This window comes from Mastigoproctus giganteus, chromosome 3, assembly GCF_048544385.1.
Source record: "Mastigoproctus giganteus isolate SK-2022 chromosome 3, ASM4854438v1, whole genome shotgun sequence".
Lineage (NCBI taxonomy): Eukaryota > Metazoa > Arthropoda > Arachnida > Uropygi > Thelyphonidae > Mastigoproctus > Mastigoproctus giganteus.
In genome coordinates, this window is record NC_143577.1 from 96,089,716 (window position 1) to 96,110,497 (window position 20,782).

Below are 20,782 nucleotides of genomic sequence, written 5' to 3' on the forward strand. Positions count from 1 at the left end.
TCATATCATATTTTGTGCACTTAAAAGATGAATTGCTGCTCTATCAACTTTTACTCCTGATAGACATACCTTGCTCCTATTCCACTTATCCCTTTTACGAAATACGCATATTTCCCGGTTTCCTAGCAATACAGTCACCAATAATAGCTACTTTCTGTGGGACCAACGCTTTCTCTGTGGTAGATTTCGTTGTGTCGTGTTGCACGAGTATCTCCAGGGTTATGCTGCTGAAGATACTCGTGAATCACAAGTTGCTGGGCATCTGAGCGCTGGATGGGTTTCTCTTTTTAATATTTAGAGGACATCAATTCCTGTTTCTCAAGCCTTCATATACGTCCGTCAGAAAGCTCAACTGGCGCTTAATCTTCTCACAATCTCTGCAGTGAACATCCCCTTTAGACGTTTCATGTCCACCTGCAAAATATATCTCCAAAAAAGATGACAAGTAGCACAATGAGTATACCACTTATTTGCAACCTAGCCCAGTCCAACAACCCCCCCTCCAACCAAGTCAACCCAACTTCTATAGCTAGATAGCTATATCCTCAGCAATCCCCTAGAGTTCTAGAGTTAAGCTAGCTACCTGGAATATATATCCTACTCTACTCTCTTGAGTATCCTACTGCATTCTTTTAATAGCCTTGCCAAGCTTGAGAGGTCACTAAACGCTGACTCATTACCACGGCATACCACTAACTGCAAGAGGGCTTTCACCTATTAGCTTAATTAAACATAGAAAACAATTTTCCTATAGGAAGTGTTCCCAGCTTCGAAAGGGAATGCCTACCAGTGAAGGTTGTATTCCTTAAGAAAAAGATTTACACCCCTTCCCCATACTGAGACAGCAAAAAGAAAACTCAAATTTTCACGAACACAAAAGGAATTTAAATTCGATAGCTCTGACATTATTTCAATCAAAAATATCACTTAAGAATAATTTTAAATTTCTAAAAAGCTAAAGTACCCTACCTTCTTTGGTCAACTGGTATTTCCTCCCTAGCTTCTGATGTATTATCCTGGCTACGTAATAGCGTCTTCGAGCGTACTCAGTCTGAGTGATCACCTTGCATCCCCCTGTGATATGTTGAATCGTTTCTGAGGCCAGGTGGCATCGTCGGCATGTGTGATCTGACATTCCAGGCTCCTTTGCGATGTATTTTCTATAGTTTCTGGTGTTGATTACCTGGTCTTGGATGGCCAGCATGAATCCTTCAGTCTCAGGGAAGAGCGTCCCACTTGTGAGCCATTCATTGGAAGCAATGTTATCGATGTGATCTTGATGGAAGTCATTGTAGTGTCTGCCGTGGAGTGTCTTCTTTGCCCATCTCTCTAGCTTTGTTTCTTGTGCCGTCTGGGCGAGAGGGGGCTCCTCGCTTAGGTTGAGTGAGGTATACCACTTAACCATCTTCCTTATGGCCTGATGGAGTGGTGCTGTGTTGTTCTCGAAGTAATCCTTCAGGTTAACTATCGCTGTTTTCTGTTACTCTATCAGGTCTATCAGACTCCTTCCTCCCTCTTTCCGAGCTATTGTTAGTCTTTCTACTGCTGACTTCGGGTAGTGTTGGCGGCTCTTGGTCATCACTGTCCTAACAAACAGAGTGAATAAAATAAAGTGAAAGTTAATCACTATCCAAACATTCGCATTCATGAACCTCAACTTGCACATTTTCACGATCCATCTCCTCTGAAGTTGTTGATACCACCTTCAAGTTGATGCAATCTACACAGATATATCTAAGGCATTTGATAAAGTCCCACAAGAACAACTTCTGGAAAAACTTTAGCTATAGGGTATCCGTGACCCTTTGCTCTCGTGGCTACGGAGCTATATTACGCATCGTTCCTTGAGCGTTATCATTAATCAAGTGAACTCGGACCATTTTATACCATTAAATGGAGTACCTCAAGGCTCCCCCCTAGGTCCTCTACTGTTCATTGTTTTCATAAATTATCTTCCTTCTTTCATCTGCACCTGCAATGTTCAAGTTGCTCTCTATGCAGATGATCTTAAGATATACTCAGCAGTAAAGGAGATTACCGATTCTCAACAGCTTCAATGGGCTCTCAATAAATTCTCTCTGTGGCTATCTCTGAATGGCTTGTCTGCTAACCTCTCGAAGTGCAAAGTAATCTCTTTCTCATCCTGCAGATCTCCACAACTAATAAATACGGAGTACACTATTAACACTGTGATCATCGAAAGGTGCGACCAAGTTAAATTTGATGTATCAGCTAAATTTGATGCCCATGTCCTTAAAATCACAAGCAAAGCATTCAAAACACTGGGATTTATCAAACGAAACACCTACAAGTTCAAAAACTACAGATATGCTGATATCCTTTATAATAATATTGCTCTGCCAATCCTTGAATTCAGTTCACCCATCTGGAACAAAATTGAAGCAGTCCAAAAAAATTTTGTCCGTTACTTTACGTTCCGTAATCTTCTAATTTATCACTCTGTGTATTATGAATCGCTGTGTGATTACTTTCATCTGAGGCCTCTGTGCACTAGAAGGATTATTGCTGACATCACCCTTCTAGCCAAACTAACCACTGGAACTTATGAATGTATTATGAGTGTATTATGAATCGTTGTGTGATTACTTTCATTTGAGGCCTCTGTGCACTAGAAAGATTATTGCTGACATCAACCTTCTAGCCAAAATAATCACTGAAACTTATGAAGCATCTGATATCCTTAGCAAAATCAACTTCAGTGCTTCTTTTAGACAAATCAGGAATCTTGCACTGTTTCGCCTTGACTGTGTGACCACTTTATAAAGTTCCGTCCACTGAAGAGAATCAGCAAATCAGCAAATGACGCTCTCATTGACTTTTTTGATAACTCCCAATCACTGATGAACTCCATCCACAAGTTTGCCTCTTCTCTTGAACTGCAAAGTGACTAGCTCTCATCTAATTATTGTAGTTTATTATTATTACTTGTTTTACTATTTTCTATTCTCGAATTAATTAATTTATTATTTGTTTTACCGGTAACTTAATGCATACCTCTTTTGTACATATGATTTTAATGTTCGAATCTATATCAATGTTTATCTTACTGTTGGATTCCTTATTATTGTTATCAACTCTGTTGAGCTTGCTCTGCTCTCAGATACACTCTTAATGGTTACCTGTTGTGTATCTTGTTATTAATAAAAATAAAATTAAGTGAGGACTGCATAAACAGATGCTTTTCCAATGCCATTTATATAAAAGGAGTCGATAATAGCGCTACGCCTAACGAGAGTTCACTCGCACAATCATTACATGCAGGCACTACCATTCAGGAAACATAAATTCCATGTGAATCCTGAGTGCAGCGTTATCACATAATTATTTCATTTAATCGGCTTACATTTACTAGATTTTCTGTAAACAATTTGATTATCTGAGAAAAAAGTATTCTATTGGAATAACTGTTATATCACTAAGAAGAATGCTACTGACTGAACTTGTTGATAGGTAATGTTTTGTGGATTTATAATGCTACTCAAATTCCCTGTAAATAACATAAGAAGTTAATTATAGCTGCAGGCTACAATGAACTGTTTATGGGTTAAAAAAATGCTATTAGTGAATAATGAGACTAACAACTTGCTAATCATTATCAGATACAACAGAGCTATTCAGAGCACGTGACTCTTATTTTATCCACGTATAATCAAAAGAATGTGAGAACAACTTCGTTCCAGCAGTAATAAAAATTACGGCCAAGTAGCATCGTACATTGCAAGATAGCTATTTTTGTGCTATTCAGCGAGCAAATAAAGTGGTGGTTTTTATTTGCTTGACAGCAGCACTGTTGATATTTTGCGTTTTTTTTTTTTTTTTTTTTCCTGCCTGTTATTGGAGCACTCAGCGATATGACGTCTATATTTGGAGAAATTCAGTTGGCGGTATATGATGTTAACCGATTTATGTTCGTCTTTTACAGTTTATACTTGTTTTTATACCCTGACTTAGTGACCTAATTCATTAGGCCACTGAAAGTTTTACTTTTTTATGACCAGGTTTTGGCGCATTATAGCCTTAGTTGCTAATGCGCCAATAAAACCCAACCAACCAACCGATTTCTGTCCAGCTTAAAATAAGTTATAAAACTAATAAAATTTCCGCAATATAAGCCTGACTACTGGACTGTGTTTTTTTTTTTTTTTGTTTTTTTTTTGCACGTGATTTATATTTACTTATTAGACCACTACATACGAAGACATACGACAAAGTCTAAGAAGCAAACTGATCCTTGTTATGCTACAGGGCGCCCATGTGTGTTTTATCATCTCTTTACTGACTCCGCGAAGACAAGAGTTGACTTTTGAGTTCGTAATTCTGTCATAAAGTGTCGAGTATTCTCTGATTGGTGTAATTTCCTCTGAGCTGAGGATAATGTCAGGCGCGGATTCTGACTAAGCGGTGCATTTGTCAAAAGGTAAGGCGAGCTCAATGAGGAGAAAAACCTCGCGTATAGCAAACGCTGACTCGATTCTGATTTTAGAAAAAATACATTTTGTATTCGTATTAAAAATTTATACGAAATTTATACGTATGCCTGCCACCTGAAGTCGAAATTACGCGAATGTTCAAAGTTCCAGACCTACACACTTGACTCGAGGTTTCGTTGCATCGATAAAAGACATACTACATACTGAAACAGTACGGAGTTATGCTGGATCATGTCCCAGTGGTTACGTTTAATTGACGATCTGAAACAGAGAACGATTGAAAATTTTCAGTCAGATATAGAAAGATCCACGTAGCTTTTAAATGGGAAGAAACGCCATGTGCAGTTTTGGCAGAGATTTCAAGGGCAATTGAAGCTTGTGATATCAATTAACAGTAGCAATACGTGTTACAAAAGCGATATTAAAGGAAAGACTATTATTATTATTGGAATGGGATGAAAAGAAGGATAATCAAAGTATAAATCATAAATGGATAAGTTTCAAACAATAAAAAGAATATTTCTAAGGAGGAAACACAATATAGGCAGGGATTATGACCTAGGAAACCATGGATAACAGAGAAATGGAGGACAGTTGAAAATGTAAATATAAAAACCGACAATAACAAGAGAAGGTACAGAGATATTAACAACAGGCTTAGACGGGAACAAATAAAGCAAGAAAGGAAAGTAATTGTACAAAAATACGATTTAATGTATGAGAGAGTAAGGAATACGAGCATGGAGAAGGGAAGATGTCAGGGTGTTATAGAAGGAAGGAATGAATGCAGAATGGGAAAGTATTAGGAAAACCAGAGGAGATAAGGGAGAGATGGGCAGTTATACGGGTCAAATGAGAGGTAGAAAGTGGATTTTGAGAATGAAGAAATAACAGCTCAAGACAGCTTTAGGGCTTGTCATAATAGAGAAAAATGTAACTTCAACATTAATGGTAATGACGGGGAAATAAGGCAGTAGATATTGACGAAATTTCAGTGGAGTTTATAAGATTACTAGAAGTACACTTAAGAGACGAGAATTATGTAGGTTACAACAGAATTATATAAGGTAATGTATGAGTAAAGGCCAAAAGATTTGAAGACCACGGTAATAATAATAACAGAAAAGAAAAGAAAAGAAAAGCCATGCAGTGAAATGTAAAGATTTTAGAACTATAAGTTTGGTACCGTATGCATCACAGAAAATGCTAAGAATATTAAATAGAAAGATGACACTGAGGATGGACGAAAACGTGGGAGGGACAGTTTGGTTTCAGAAGAGGGAGAAACAGGAGATGCACTATGAGAGATGAGAATGATGACAGAAAAGAACCCGGAAGTGAACAACGATATGTGCAAACGTTTTTATAGATTTGGAGAAAGCTGCTGGTTGAGCAGACTGGGTTGAATTATTTAATATGTTAAAAAAGACAGGAGTGGACTAGAAGGAGAGAAGTGTGAATAGTAGATTACATAAGGGACAAAAAAAAAATAATAGTTAGGGTAGGATAAGGTGATACTAAACGTGTAAAGAACAGGAAGAGGTATGAGATAGGGGCGTTGTCTTCTCCAAACTTATTTAATATACATGTAACAAGAATAGTAAAGAGGTTTAAGAGTTTAAGAACAGGTCTATTCCATAATAATTTTACGGGATCAGCACGTTTCAGGACACTTTACAGTTCCATCCTCATAGTTCAAAGAAAACCAAAGACAACGAAACGAATAATATCTGTGTGAGGAATTGAAGTAAGGCTCCCGAAACTGATGGCACATACCCAGTGGCGGGCAGAGTGTATGAAAACATTGCGGTTAATTCTGAGAGCATGGACTCGGAAGAGATTCCTTTCGAGTAGAGAGGTGCCAACGTATCGCCAATGCATAAAGAAGGTATTAGAAGTGAAGTCAGTAACTACCGGTTGTTCTGGCTTCAATGGTAGGAAAATCCATGAGGCCATGGGTGTCCGCAGAGGGGGAAAACTGGGCACTTGGCCCTCCCTGGGATCGAGTAAAAAATTCCACAAATTATAATCGTAAAAGTGATTGAGAAATTTATATTAAAAAAAAAAAAAATTTTTAATTATGTATGTGTCCTTGTATTTATGCAATTCCGTATTCTATAATCTGCTGGTGAAAAACTCCCCCAAAAAATTAAATAAAAATTTATTGATGTAATTATTTGTCTCCAAGCTTTGCCCCCCCCCCCTCTTTAAAATTTTCTGTGGACACCCATGCATGAGGCTATAATTAAGAGTACAATCCAGGGACATTTAAATAGATATGGCACTCTGACTGCCACATAACATGGTTTTTTCTTAAGGAAAATCATATTTAATTAACCTTCTTAACTATTTTGAGTCATACCAACCGATCTATAGTTACTGACTTCACTGTGAGAACCCCGTTCATGTATTAGGGACATGTTAGCGCTTCTCCAAACCAAAGGAATCTCTCTGAGTCCAATGATGCCTTCATAATTAACCTCACTGGTTCAATACACTCTCTGGCCATGTCCCCTCAACACTACCGGGCATATATCATGAACTTCGGGAGCCTTACTTGCCTTTTTCTAATAAATAATCTAATGAAATTTCAATATCGCTAATTTTATGCTTTGCAGCTTCACTTGCACAGCCTCTCCTCACCATGGAGGATCTTTCGTCAGCAAAGACTGATGAAAAGTGCCTATTCAATTTATCAGAAAAGTCAGCTGGGTTATCTAAGACTTTCCACCCCAATTATACGAGGGTCCGATCCGATTCGTTTTCTTCTCCTTTCTGTTCACATACATGAAAAATTCCTTGTCCCCGTGATTTGCTCTTTTAGCCAGTGCTTTCTCATACGCAAGGCTTGGCCTTTAACCTTATCTGTGGTACTACTGCCGATCAACTTTAGATGTTCTAGACTTCAGTACTTTTCACCGCTCTTGTAACACTCCCATGCTTACCTTTTCTGCTATATTCGATCGGTCACGGAGCTGGCCGGTGAAGGCGTTAGTTTTTGCAGCTTCACCGAACTTAAGTACGACAAACCCGTCTGCGATACAAGTGTTCTTAACAATTTTCTTGCAGTAACTACTGCCTAACATCAGCAATTCAATGTACACGTGCAGCCAGGTGGCATGGGAAGGCACGGTTTAGGCGGAACGTAGATGGTATGATAGGCCTAAATAGCAGAATAGAATACGTTCTAAATAGCTTAATAGAATAACAGGGAGGCAGAATACGATTTCTAGATCGGTGCTGTACTCGATTCTAGATGTGATACCTTGGAAAAGGCAGATTGCTGCCCAAAAATATCCTAACCCTAATTAAACTTATAACCGGACACATCGATGTCCCCAGAATCGACGATATCATCACGACTCCCAGGACAGCAGGACATTTCCAGACTGACCCTCGGCTCCCTCTTCAAGCAGGACTAGTCGATCTAGGTAATATATTTCCTGGAAACGCAATTCAGCTTATCAACAGACTAGAGATTGATCTAGACAAGTTCTGTGACTCAAAAGTATACAGATCAGAGATACTGCAGGAAACTTTCACGTGGGTGTAGCTGTGACATCTTCTATCCAGTGGAAAACCCGAGAAACGAAGGTACCGAGATGTGTCCAGTTCGCCCCTGACTCCTGCTGCTAAAATTATACCGAAATTTCTAAATTCGTAAAGTTGTAAATTCGTATGCTTTAAATCTGCTACCTAAATTTGTAAATATTTCTTATTTATGGCAATTATTTATGTAAGTTTACCTTGTAAAATCCACTGTTTGTTAAGATTAATTTATATGTTTTATATATTACGTAAATAACTGATTGTATTACTGATCGCCCTCCTGGCTTAGTGGCCGTGTTAGAGGTGCAGACCATATTTATTAGTTAAATAAACTGATTTAATAAATACATTTCCTATATACTGTACATGTATTATATTGGATACATTTGTCCAAGCGAAACGCGTGAAGATTTTTTTATAACTGTAATGAACAAAAATGGCAGAAGTAAAAAACCTATCGACCTCTGGTCTAACATCTTCAAGGTTTTCCTTATTTCATTATCTCTTGATTTTTTAAGGAGTCCTTATGCTATACATACGATCTACTTATTTCATTATTTAACAAGGGAACTCTTCCAGTACGTTGCTTATCATCAACTCAACCAGCCCTACGCAGTCCAAATGACTTAAGTAAAGCAAAGTTCCAGTTATGACTTCAACAGCGTGAAACTAAATACACTGTACATGCCCAACTGGAAGCGGATTATGTGGCTAGATGGATATACGGTATCAAGTTCTGAAACTGAAGACTGATTTGGAACAGGAGAATTGGAATTTGTCTCCTGAAAATCCGCTTGGGTGTTTGCATATGATCGGGATTTAAAATACTGTTCGATTATGAACAAGCGCTGCACAACTTGATCATAATGTGATTGGACTACTTTTAAGAGGCATTTCAAGAATTCAGCTGACCCATGGACGTAAATAACCTAGGTAAACGTACGACAATTTACGATTTACAGTGAATCATAAAAGTATTACTCCGCTTGCAAAGACACCAGCCCTACAGAGACAGATGGGCCAGACCACTGGTTAAAAATGAGGCAAGGAATCGGGCTCAATAGCAATAAAAAAAAACTACCCCCAGCTGGGGATGCAGAACATCATATCCACTTGTTTGCACAAAATGTGAGGAGCATCTCAAATAAGCTCCACATCTTACAAACGATGATGATGTACGAGGACCTGGATTTCATTTGCTTAATCGAAACCTGGTTGGGAAATGGAAAACAGCTAGATCGGCTAACTGCGGCAGCAAACTACAAATGTGGGGAACCGGAAGAACAGATAGGCGAGGAGGGGGAGTTATAATTTACTATCAAAATAAATACCAGCCTATAAGAGAACGAAAAACCAATTCAAATAATTTTGAAGGGATTTGTGTTACCTTTTCAAAAGAGCACGTGAAAATACAGTTATGCATCATATACCTCCCACCTGAGCACACAAAGGAGACAAGAAACGAACTCTATGCTTGGCTTGCTGCAAATCTAAAGCCATCAGTCGACACAATAATAGCGGGAGATTTTGATTTGCCTCTTCCGAAACACAGGGAGGCCAAGAAAGAGCTGGATGCTACATTGGGTGCATTGCTCTTAACGCAGCTTCCGACACCAGTGACAAGGGGAATGCAGCAACTTGACCTGTTGTACCATAGTTCCTTAGACATAAGGCTAACGCAAAACTTCATAAAATTTAAGTCGGACCGCAATCCCAATGAAATAGAAGCAGCACTGAAGATACATAAATACATGCAGGATAACCACACGAACTGGGAAAAGAAAAGTAAGTATCTTTTCTCCGTGAAGTATATTAATGCAGAAGTCATTCTCGGTCACCTGACTGGTTACAACTGGAATGACCTGCAAGAAAAGCCAGTAGACGAAGCTTTAGAAATGATCACTAAAAAGCTATACCAAACAGCATTGGAAAGAGCAGCAAAAGAAATCAAAATATCTGAGGGAACAAAAGAATGGTTCAACCCACAAATGAAAGCAAGTTTCCTCAGGAAGCAAAAACTGTATAGAAAATGGCAAAGAACGGGTCATCCCACCGATCACGTTCGTTATAAGAAGGAAAGAGCATATTTTATCAAAGCAAAACGACAGGCACGCTGCAGTGTTCTTCATAACAAACTAAAACGAGCAAAAAGAATTACTAGCAATAGAAATAGCACAGAGAATATGACCGAATGCATTTTCAAGGAAAGGGCTAATAACACTTTTGGTAACCTGCATGAACTGAATCAAATTGATAATGGTAACAAAATTTTGGAACTCCTGAAAGATTTAAACAAGCAAAACTATTCGGCAAGAGAGGAACCAACAAGACCTCCATTGAGTGAAATACAAATCACCAAAGAGAGCGTAATGAAAGCAATCAACGATCTGCCCAATAAGGCCACTGTTGGACCAGACAAATTTCCAATGTTCATCCTTAAAATAAGTAGCCCATTTATAATAGATCTATTACTGCACATCTATCAGGAAATCATCAGGTCAGGAGCTTTCCCGCAAGTTTGGAAAAATTACATTGTAACCCCAATACCAAAGATTAAACACCCAAAATTGGCTAAGGATTACAGACCAATTTCTGTTAGTTGCACCTTACAGAAGGTATTCGAAAAAGCACTGCTTCCCACCATCAATCAACACTGCTTCAGCCATAGACCACCACATTTGCACTCAGTCATTTCGGGGAGATCAACAATAACAAACTTACTGGAAACCCTTTTTCGCGTGCAGAAAGCACTAAATGAGAAGAAACATTGATATTATTTTTTTGGATATCTCCGCAGCCTACGACGACGTCTCAATTCCAGCGCTCATTGCGATTTTAATGAATTATTTTAATGTAAGAGGAAATTTGTTAACTATAATAAGCAGCCTGCTAGAACACAGAAAACTTACTGTTAAGCACCAAAAGCTACAATCTTGCTTTACCATCTCGCGAGGAGTGCCACAGGGGGAAGTTCTTTCGGCTACCCTCTTCGCGGCCGCCCTGGAGCCGTTTCTTGCACAGTACTACAATTTTTTAACATATGCTGACGATGTAAAATTCTTCATCACTTCCAAAGACCATGAATCAGCAGAAGGTATTTGCCAGATGGCAAATAGCACAATCCGAGAATTTGAGAGGTACCTGGATTGCATTGGGCTCCGTATTAATGCACAGAAGTCTGCCAAAATGACCATAACTTACAAGCAGAATAAAAATGACATCTCGATCTCTGTGAACGGGTCTACTGTGGAAAAAGTGCACGCTCACTTGGACCTGGGTCTTAAGTGGGATGACAGACTCACCTTTGCTCAACACTTCGCCCATATGAAGACAAAAATATTCGCTGCTTTATGGGCTACTAGACAGGAACTGGTAGGAATTAGGGATCCTCAGCTAGCGACCAAGTACATTTTAATGTGTGTCCTGCCAATTGCAATGTATGCCTCGCAAATCTGGTCTTCAGCTCCAGATTCACATTATAAGTCGGTCCTTGGGATCGAGTACTGGTTCTTGCGATGGCTTAACAGAGTTGCTGGCCACCCTTTTACTATCTCAAGGGCCATTCTCTACTGAAACCTTAACATCACACCCTGGATGTAGCGGACAATTAACAGGAACATACACACTCTCGCACAAATGATAACAGGCAGAGTAGATGCTCCAGTCCTGGATAGATTCTAGATTCTAGATTAATAAAGCAGAGTAGATTCTAGTCAAACCGCGTGCCACTGCTAGACGTTGCGGAGAAGTAAATAATCCACTGCGTCCAGTCCTGAACAATCATAGTAGCCTGCAAAGAGTCTTCAGCAAAAGTATTTAACTCACTACACATAGATGCCGAAAAACTGTGTGAGGGTGCAGCATACCGGAAAGAGATCTTCCAGAATTCGTACAGACTTACCGAAATATGAATCGGCTGCAAAGTACCAAAGAATTGTGAGTAAAAGTGAAACTTTCCTGCTTTAAGAACAATAATAATTTGTTGACTCGAAAAATATACCTTCTGTAACAGTTATGTAAATATGTAAGTTATATATGGAATGGAATTATTAGTGAATTGTAAATATATGATTTGTATAATGTATGTACAGAATCATTAATGTGTAAATACTGTATATATTAAACATAAAATGTGTATATAATATTTCGGGACGAGACTACGTGTTCAGTATATGTAACCCACTGCACGTAGTATCTCATACCCTGATATGTACTTAGCACCCTCCTGGCACTTTTCCGTCCCGGGGTGGTTTCCTTATGAAAATAAACAGATAATAATAATAATAATAATAATAGCTTGATTTTCTTGAAGAGGAATATTTTGTAATTGTAACATATTAACATGGACTCCTATGGGTCCGCGGACCTTCGGTTGAGAGGCGTGGTTGCCAGAGATTGGCTAGGACTTCCTAAACACAATAAATATAAAGGTAATGTAACATACTGTGGTTGGTCCATCCCTTAATCATCACGTATATACAATTAGGTATATACGTGAATGTCAGAAAATTCTGTTGTATGAAAATTATGAAATCTAGTTTAAACACTAGAGATTTAAGCCTGTAGTTTCAAGACTTAAACTACAGGCTAACGTTGCTTAAGATTAAAATTTATCAATAGAATAAGGAGAAAAGAAACTTTCCGTATATATTAAGAAACGCCAAAGGGAAAAAGGAATGTTAACAACCACTTGTAAAGCAGCCGCCCACCATGATCGGGTAAAAACAGGCAGTGTCATCGTGCGGAAACGGACACGCACACTACCAAATTATGGCGACAGGCGTTAGGTGTGAAGCAAATAAAAAATATAAATTCCTATAAAAAATTAGGCTAATATTAGTTTTTGATATAGAAACCTTCGAAATCAAGAAAACCCGAGTCTTTGAATCATCCCATTCATTTAATTAAATTGTTCACCATTTTTACACTGCCCTCAAGGACAGCACAGTTTCTAGAATCGCCGTACTCCCCATAGAAAAGACCCGAGTTCGAGTCCCATCGATTACGTGAGGAATTTGTAAGGGCATTTTCCACAACGTGTCTGAGTTAATCGGTCTCAGGCTAGGATATCATGGCTTTTTCTCCCGGAAACTCGGGTTTTTCATCCAGCAAACAGAAAATCTGCAAACACACGTAATTTGCAGACAGCATACACGGGGCAATATGGCCCCAGTTGCTGATGCTCCTATAACCCTATAACAACAACAACTTTTTCACTAGAGAAACTTACTTATTAAAATCACTTATCTTTTTTATTATTTTCATAACATTTCATAGCTAATCACTCTGAATTATCTACCTCCCTTCTGCAGATTTTAAAATCCAAACTCAAAAAATCAATCCTCCAATAAAAGGTATGCACAAATGCACAGGTCGGAAAACGGTCCAGTGACCGCTATCCCCAGCTCTACTTCTTCTGCAAATCAAGATCGCAATAAAGAAAAAATCAACCCCCCCATCAGAGGCAAACATGAATCAGAAACCTACTTATGCTCAGGCTGTTTCTCTGCCGACAAAATCGGCCCCTCAATTTTCCACTAAAAAGACCCCCCCTCGCCTAAATGCCCATCAGCAACAGCAACAGCATGCCATACGGACAAATGGTGATCCTACTGATCATCCTCCAACATCCAAGTCATCTGATTATCACCCTTGTCTTGAAGAACGATACAACATCACCTCAGTTCAAACAAGAGGAAAGCTATTTGTCTCGCGGATTGAACCCAGAATCACACCGAGCGTCATTAAAGAAATGTGCCTAGAGGGGATGGGTATCGGCGTAGAAGTACGACAGGTACGAACAAGACATCCGGCATATTCCTCCTTCACTATCTCATGCCCTATCAATTGCGAAGCACGATTACTAGACAAAACCATTTGGCCCAGTGGCACCTTGGTTAAACGCTTCAGGGAACGTGCTTCAAGGCCCTCAACTAGGCCCTCATCAGACTCGAAAGTAAATATGCAAGTCTCTCTTTTCCTTGAAAATGTGCGCAGCCTAGCCAATAAACCTTGCAGAACTTTCTATTAAGCTCGGAATATGAATTCATCTGCCTGACAAAAACCTGACTTCAAAATAATAGACAGCTAGATGCTCTGGCTGACAATTTTGGTTTTAAATGCGTTACAAGAGGAAGAGAAAACAAAAAAGGAGGAGGAATAGTGACACTCTATAAGAATAATTTCTCTGTAATTAAAAACCAAGAGTCACACTCGAAAAAATTTGAAGCCGTCTCAACAAACTTTAGAGAAGGTACAAATTTGTATTCTATACCTTCTACCCAACCATGACAGCGAAGCCAGAAATGAACCCCTTACTTGGCTCGTCGAAAACTTGAACCCAAATGTAGAATCTATCGTGATGGGAGATTTTAACGTGCCTCTTCCTAAGCACAAAGATGCAAAGAGCGAATTGGATGATACTATGGAAACCCTCTTAAAAAAAACAATTTGAAACACACCTCACAAGAGGCACACAGCGCCTTGACCGGGTATACTATAATGCTCTAGACATCACATTAACTGACATACGACTCGTTTCGCTTCTGATCACATCCCTCTCTCAATCCAAGCCAACTTAAGAAGTCAAGCTTGTAGACAAAAAGAGAACTGGAGGTGGGAAAACAACGCTGATGTTATCTTATCAACCAAGTATATAAAACCAGACGTAATTTTGAAACGGCTCGTGAATTTCAACTGGCAAAATTTCTTCCAACTCCCCGTAGACGATGCCTTAGAAGCACTTTCGGATACACTTCATTTTACAGCTCTTGAGGGTGCATCAAAACGCATTAAAATTTCCGATCGAGCAAATTTCTGGTTTAGTCCACAAGTAAAATATACTTTCAAGAACAAGCAAAAACTCTTCAGAAAATGGAAAAAACTGAACACCCACTTGATTATATTCGATATAAAGAAGCTAGAGCACGGTTCATTCGACTGAAACGTCAAGCTCACTATGACATGGTGCGATCACATTTAAAGAAAGGAAGCAGGATATATAATAAGAAAAGGCGTACGGATATAATGCCCGAGCACATCTTCTCAGAATGGACCCAAGCCACTTTTGGAACTCCTCTGGCAGAAAATCAAGTTGACAGTGACGCCAACACAGAGAAAATCTGTGAAGCAATCAGCAAACTGAAGACAGAGGTCTATGCTGAACTATCTCAAATCAATATCGCTAGAGATGACTTTAAGCCGCTGTGAATAGCCTCAAGAATAAAGCCACAATTGGGCCTGATAAATTCCCACTTTTCATGATGAATATCAGCAGTGTATACATCATAGATCTGCTCCTTCACATTTTCCACAAAATTTTAAGTGAAAACCACTTTCCGAAGATATGGAACACGTACATCGTTAAACCTGTTCCCAAAAATAACAATCCTAAATCCGCCACAGACTACAGGCCTATTGCAATTGGACGTTCGTTTCAAAAAATATTTGAGAAATCCATTTTAAATACCATCAACCATCACTGCTTCGGGCATAGACCGGAGTACCTTCATTCAGTGATCCCACAAAGATCTATTACCACGAATCTTATGGAGACTCTATTTCGCATCCAACACGCCCTTAACTTCAGACAGTAATTAGATATTGTCTTCTTAGACGTTGCATCCGCTTTCGACAGTATATCCATCTCGGCTATTACTATCATCTTGGAGGAATATTTCCATATAACTGGGCACATATTAGCTATAATAACGAGTTCTTTGAGGGAGAGACACATCACTGCCATAAACGAAATTTCCAACGAGACCTTCCAAGTCAACAGGGGAGTCCCGCAAGGTGGTGTCCTCTCTGCTACTCTCTTTGCAACAGCACTGCATCCTTTCCTGACCCAAAAACAAAAAAAATTTGTCGTATATGCAGACGACTTGAAATTTTTCATCACCTCGAATGACCAAAACACATCCTTACAACGCAACAACGAAGCAAACTCCAAAATCGCCGAGATGCAAGAATACCTTAATTGCATGGAGCTCCGACTACACGAACACAAGACAGCACAAATGGTTTTCACCAACAAGGTAAAAAAAAAAACACATATCAATACGAGTAAATGGCAGCGTGGTCAAAAAAGTCAGGACACGTAAAGAAAACTTATGCAGCGCTATGGACCTCCAGACAAGAACTGGTAGGTATCAGGAACCCTGACCTTGTTAAACAATATATTTTAAGATGCGTCATCGCCATCCCTCTCTACGCATCTCAGATTTGGTCTTCTGCTCCAGGTGCTACCATCAAGGCTTTCGGCGACTCCGTAGCCAGGTGGGAAGGAGCAGCAGTGCATAGCACACGCTTCTTGATTAGACCGGGCTTCGAACCCGTCACCACCAAATACGGAGGATGCGGGAAGGTCAGGGAATGACCACCGCATATCCCGGAGCAATATGGCCTTAGTTGCTAATGCTCCTAAAAACCTAACAACACAACACACATCAAGGCTTTCCTGGGTTTAGAGTATTGGATGCTGAGAGGGTTAAACAGGATCACTACGCAGCCATTTACAATCTCAAGGGCTGTTTTATATGCCAACTTGGATGTCACGCCTTGGTCTCACATAGTTGTCACCATTCAAAACTGCTGACCGGGAGACTCAACTCGGCGAAAATTGACTACCTGCTGACTCGGCCCCGCATGACGCAAAGGTGGATGAATAGAACACCATCCCCTTCAATCAGTAGCGCGCTCACGCAGCTGGAAAGCCTTCGGCGATTTTTTCCTTCTAATACCATTAAGATCTACAACGATCTTCAAGCAGACCCAGAGAAGCGGTACAGGACTGAAATGTTTCAGAATGCATTATTCCACCTATAAATGTTGAGTGAACCCCACAGATGAAAACAAAAGAGAATGCAGGAAATGAAGAATGAACTGGTCGGGACTGTTTCTGCTCCTCACTGGTGCTCCTGTTATGTTTATATTGGAAGTCTTGTTTTTCTGTTATCTCGCTGTAAATAGTGCTGTAGATGTGAACATTCTCTAATTCCTTCTAAAATTGCAAATTATGCTTGTGCTCTCTTACTATCTGCCTGTCACGTAAAAATAAGGCAATGATATGTATAATTTGTATAATTTATTAAGACAATGTATAATTTGTATAATTTATTAAGCCAATAATATGTATAAATTATAAATGGATAATTATGTATATAACTTATGTATATGCACCCCCTGGTTAACAGCCGTAAGCGGATGTCTCTTAGGAGAAAATAAAGATGATAATAATAATAAAAAACTGTTCCCGCTATTTTTTTTTTTTTTTTTTTTGTATCCCAAGCATTTTCAAGTCCTCTTCAAACGTAAGAAAAAAATCGCTATTAAATATAAAGTATTTTAATGCGAATTCATTTTTCCTGTAATGGTATATACAGCAAAAGTCGCAGAAAGTAATCAGAAATAACGCAAAGTTTTCCTCTACACGTGTTCTTGGATCTCAACTGTCGAAGTTGGACCGGTTGGAAAAGTAATCTTCTTCTCTCAACTGAGCATCAGTTTATTCTCCCAAGGATGGGCAAAAATAAAACCCTAGCAATACCTGGAGGTATAAAATATTCACAAATGACCCAGTGGTATAGAATATCAGAGTCCAAATCGCTAAAGCAGCTTTAAGAATACCTCTTGTGTGTGTGTGTGTGTGTGTGTGTGTGTGTGTGTGTGTGTGTGTGTGTGTGTGTGTGTGTGTGTGTGTGTGTGTGTGTGTGTGTGTGTGTGCGTGCGTGCGTGCGTGCGTGGAGGGGAGAATATTTATCCGCCGTAGATATGTTCGGGAGCTTCATCTAAACTGGTACCTCACTACACTTTCCGTGGTACAACACCCATACATTACATAGAAACGTTATTAGAAAAGTAAATATAGAAAGAAAGACGTCGAATGGCAGGTAATTTACTATATCCTAGACTCAGGAGCATCATTTTACAAAACTACGCGTCTTTATTATTGTAATAGGCGTCATTCATGTATCAGTTTCAGCAGACTTGAAATGAATAGTCACTCTGAAAATGACGAAAGATTTACAAGAGAAACTGAATTCCATAAATAAACAAATATACTTCTGTAAAGATCGCAGAAGTGTCTCGATTAACCCCAGAGGTGCTTAACTGTAGGTGAGGAAGCAACTTACAATTGTAACTGATGTAGAAGAAAAATTTCTGTTTCTAATACAACTTCAGGAAAGAATACGACTTCAGTTAGATCACGGAGCTTTTCGACAAAAATTTCAAGAAAGGAAATTTGCACCTGATATGTATTTTATATTTGGTGTAAGCTCATGTCAGGTTTATACCAGATCACTTAGAGTACAGTAGCAGTATCTGAGTCGCTGCCAGACAATATAGATCCACGCTCGAAAAATACGCGCATTTTTTGCGTCACTGAAATCAAACTTCATATGGCACGCAAAGGGTTAGAGTAATTTTATAATTTGTTTCGTGCTAATAAGTCCAACGCGTACATGAATATATATACCTCGGAGCCAACTTACCCATTGTATTTTCCATCCCCAAAACCATTTTCGATCTTCATTGAATTTTCTGGAAGTTCCTTCCCAGGTACTTTATTAGTTTAAACGAGTTTATTAGTTTAGTTTATTAAGTTTAAACGAGTGTGGTAAGCGAACAGCGATTTGTGACATTATTTCGAAATTGAAACATTTCATCGTGGATTATTATAAATAAGCATTGGCTGTCAAATTTTACCCGAACCAGATCTTGTACTTGGAACCTCTCCTGCATGAAGCACGTGCAATAACCGACCACGAAACAGGAAGTCGTAACAGTCAATAAAAACTTATGAAACTTATGAAAATTTTTTACAAACTCACAAGTTCCTATCTTTATTGGCTGTATACAAGTATATACTCACCGACAATGCCAAGTTATTGATTATTGGGAAAGTGGTAAAACTTTGAAAGTGGGTCAAAACATGTTAGAGTTTTATTGTCAGGAAAAAACTAAATAAATAAAAAGATCAAAAACTTCATTGGTACCAGAAGTTTTTAAGCTGGTTATCTGAATTGGAGTTCATTTCATTTTTCTGCGTTGAATGCAAATATATTTTGCAGCTGGAAAATAGCTTATGTTTTGTATTAATGAAATATATATACAGTATGTCATCATTTGCATGCAAAAATGATCCTGTCCTAAAATTTCACAATCACTTTTGTAGTTCTTTCAGTTTCAGAAACAGACGCATTGTCATTTTAATTTTTAAACAGTTATTTAAAATAACTGTTTAAAACTAAACTAAAAATAAGTTCAAACACAATTATTAACCGAAACTAAGCATCGAAATTATGAAAATATACATTACTGGAATGCAAATCATACGGCAAAATAAATACTGATTAGAATCGTAAACTTCATTTTTACTGTCTCTCACAAGGAATAAAGACACCATTTTCTTCGGCATTATTTCTCGATATGCTAATTCTAGAACTATTACTGCGGTGAAATTTAAGAGGAGACTCTTAGCACATCTTAAGTTAAATTAAATTTTATATAAGGAATCAATTTGAAGTGATAATCAGGAAACAAACTATAAACAACAATTTATTTTATAATAAAGATAAATTCGAATTTTGCATCGGTGCAATTCGGATGATCAAACTCCGGGTTAACAAACAGCTAAAAGAAGACTTACCTATCTATAGAAATAGCCATGAGTGTAAAAACACTTGCTGCTACGGAAACAATGGCTATAAAGTTGGAAACTTTGCAATAAGCACCACCGAAAGGCCAGTCCCCATTCAGCATATAAGTGAAATTGAAGATGACATTGAGAGTCGAAACCATGGTGTCGGCTAGACTGAGATTGACCAGGAAATAGTTGGTTACGGTTCTCATCCGCTTATGGGCCAACACTATCCATATAACAATCAGGTTTCCTCCTGTGGCTACTAGAACCATACTACCAAATATCATGCTCCATCCCATTTGCTGCCACCATGGAAGAATGAAAACGTTTCTTTCCGGAACATCATCTGTGGTGTTGGCGCTTTGATACGTGACATTGAAGATGCTGATGTTTTCCATTTCAGTGGTTCAGCCTATCATACTACAAAATGGGTCGAGGGTAAGGAGATTATTTGAGATCTGACAATTAACGCTAGGGTTCTGAAATATTTATAAACACGAACGAGTCTTCAAATAGCTATTTTGATTATAACAGCGTGCTTTTCCCGTGAAGACTTCCTGGCTATGGTCATGGTTTCTAAAATTTGGTTCGCTGTGACGACTGTTATAGACCACCACTACGTAAAAAGTGAGTAGAAGACAGGCCCTACAATCGTTACCGTAGTTAATTATAACCAATGAGTCCTCGATGAAACAGCTAAACAATAATTGCCAGTGCTTAACATCATCTGAATGAAATACTCGAACAGTTTTCTCCCATCCATCTCATACAACCGAACGGGTCTTTCCGCTCCGCATTCCGGGAACCCTTTAGCTGAGGCGAGCTCCCGCGCATTTGACGTTGCACAAAGCACCTCGCAGTCGACCTGAACATGCGCACAATTTATTTCACTCAGGTGGTGGAGATAAGTGCTACGTTCTCCGCAGACTTGATTGCTGATGGAAACTTGGGAAGAGGGAGAAACTTAAATGTTTCACGTTATAACTTTTTTTGCGAACACAGTGGTCGTGGATATCCTAGGTTACGACATGCTGTCGTAGCTGTAATGTAAGAATGGCAGTGGCAAATGCTGACAGAGAGATACTGAAAGGAAAGACGGCGAGAATCATAATATAAGAAAATAGCAATAACACATCCA

The 20,782-nt window shown here is 38.8% G+C and overlaps 1 protein-coding gene across 1 annotated transcript in view; it reads right to left on the bottom strand.

The window, feature by feature from the left end:
- LOC150088168 (tachykinin-like peptides receptor 99D) overlaps positions 1-20,440 on the bottom strand; it is a 377,178-nt gene extending 356,738 nt beyond the window's left edge. The window contains exon 1 of the mRNA XM_090370597.1: positions 19,651-20,440. Coding sequence (XP_090226723.1) covers positions 19,651-20,042 — 392 coding nt within the window. The 5' untranslated portion in view covers positions 20,043-20,440. The remainder of the gene's footprint in view (positions 1-19,650) is intronic.
- Positions 20,441-20,782: the final 342 nt, after the last annotated feature.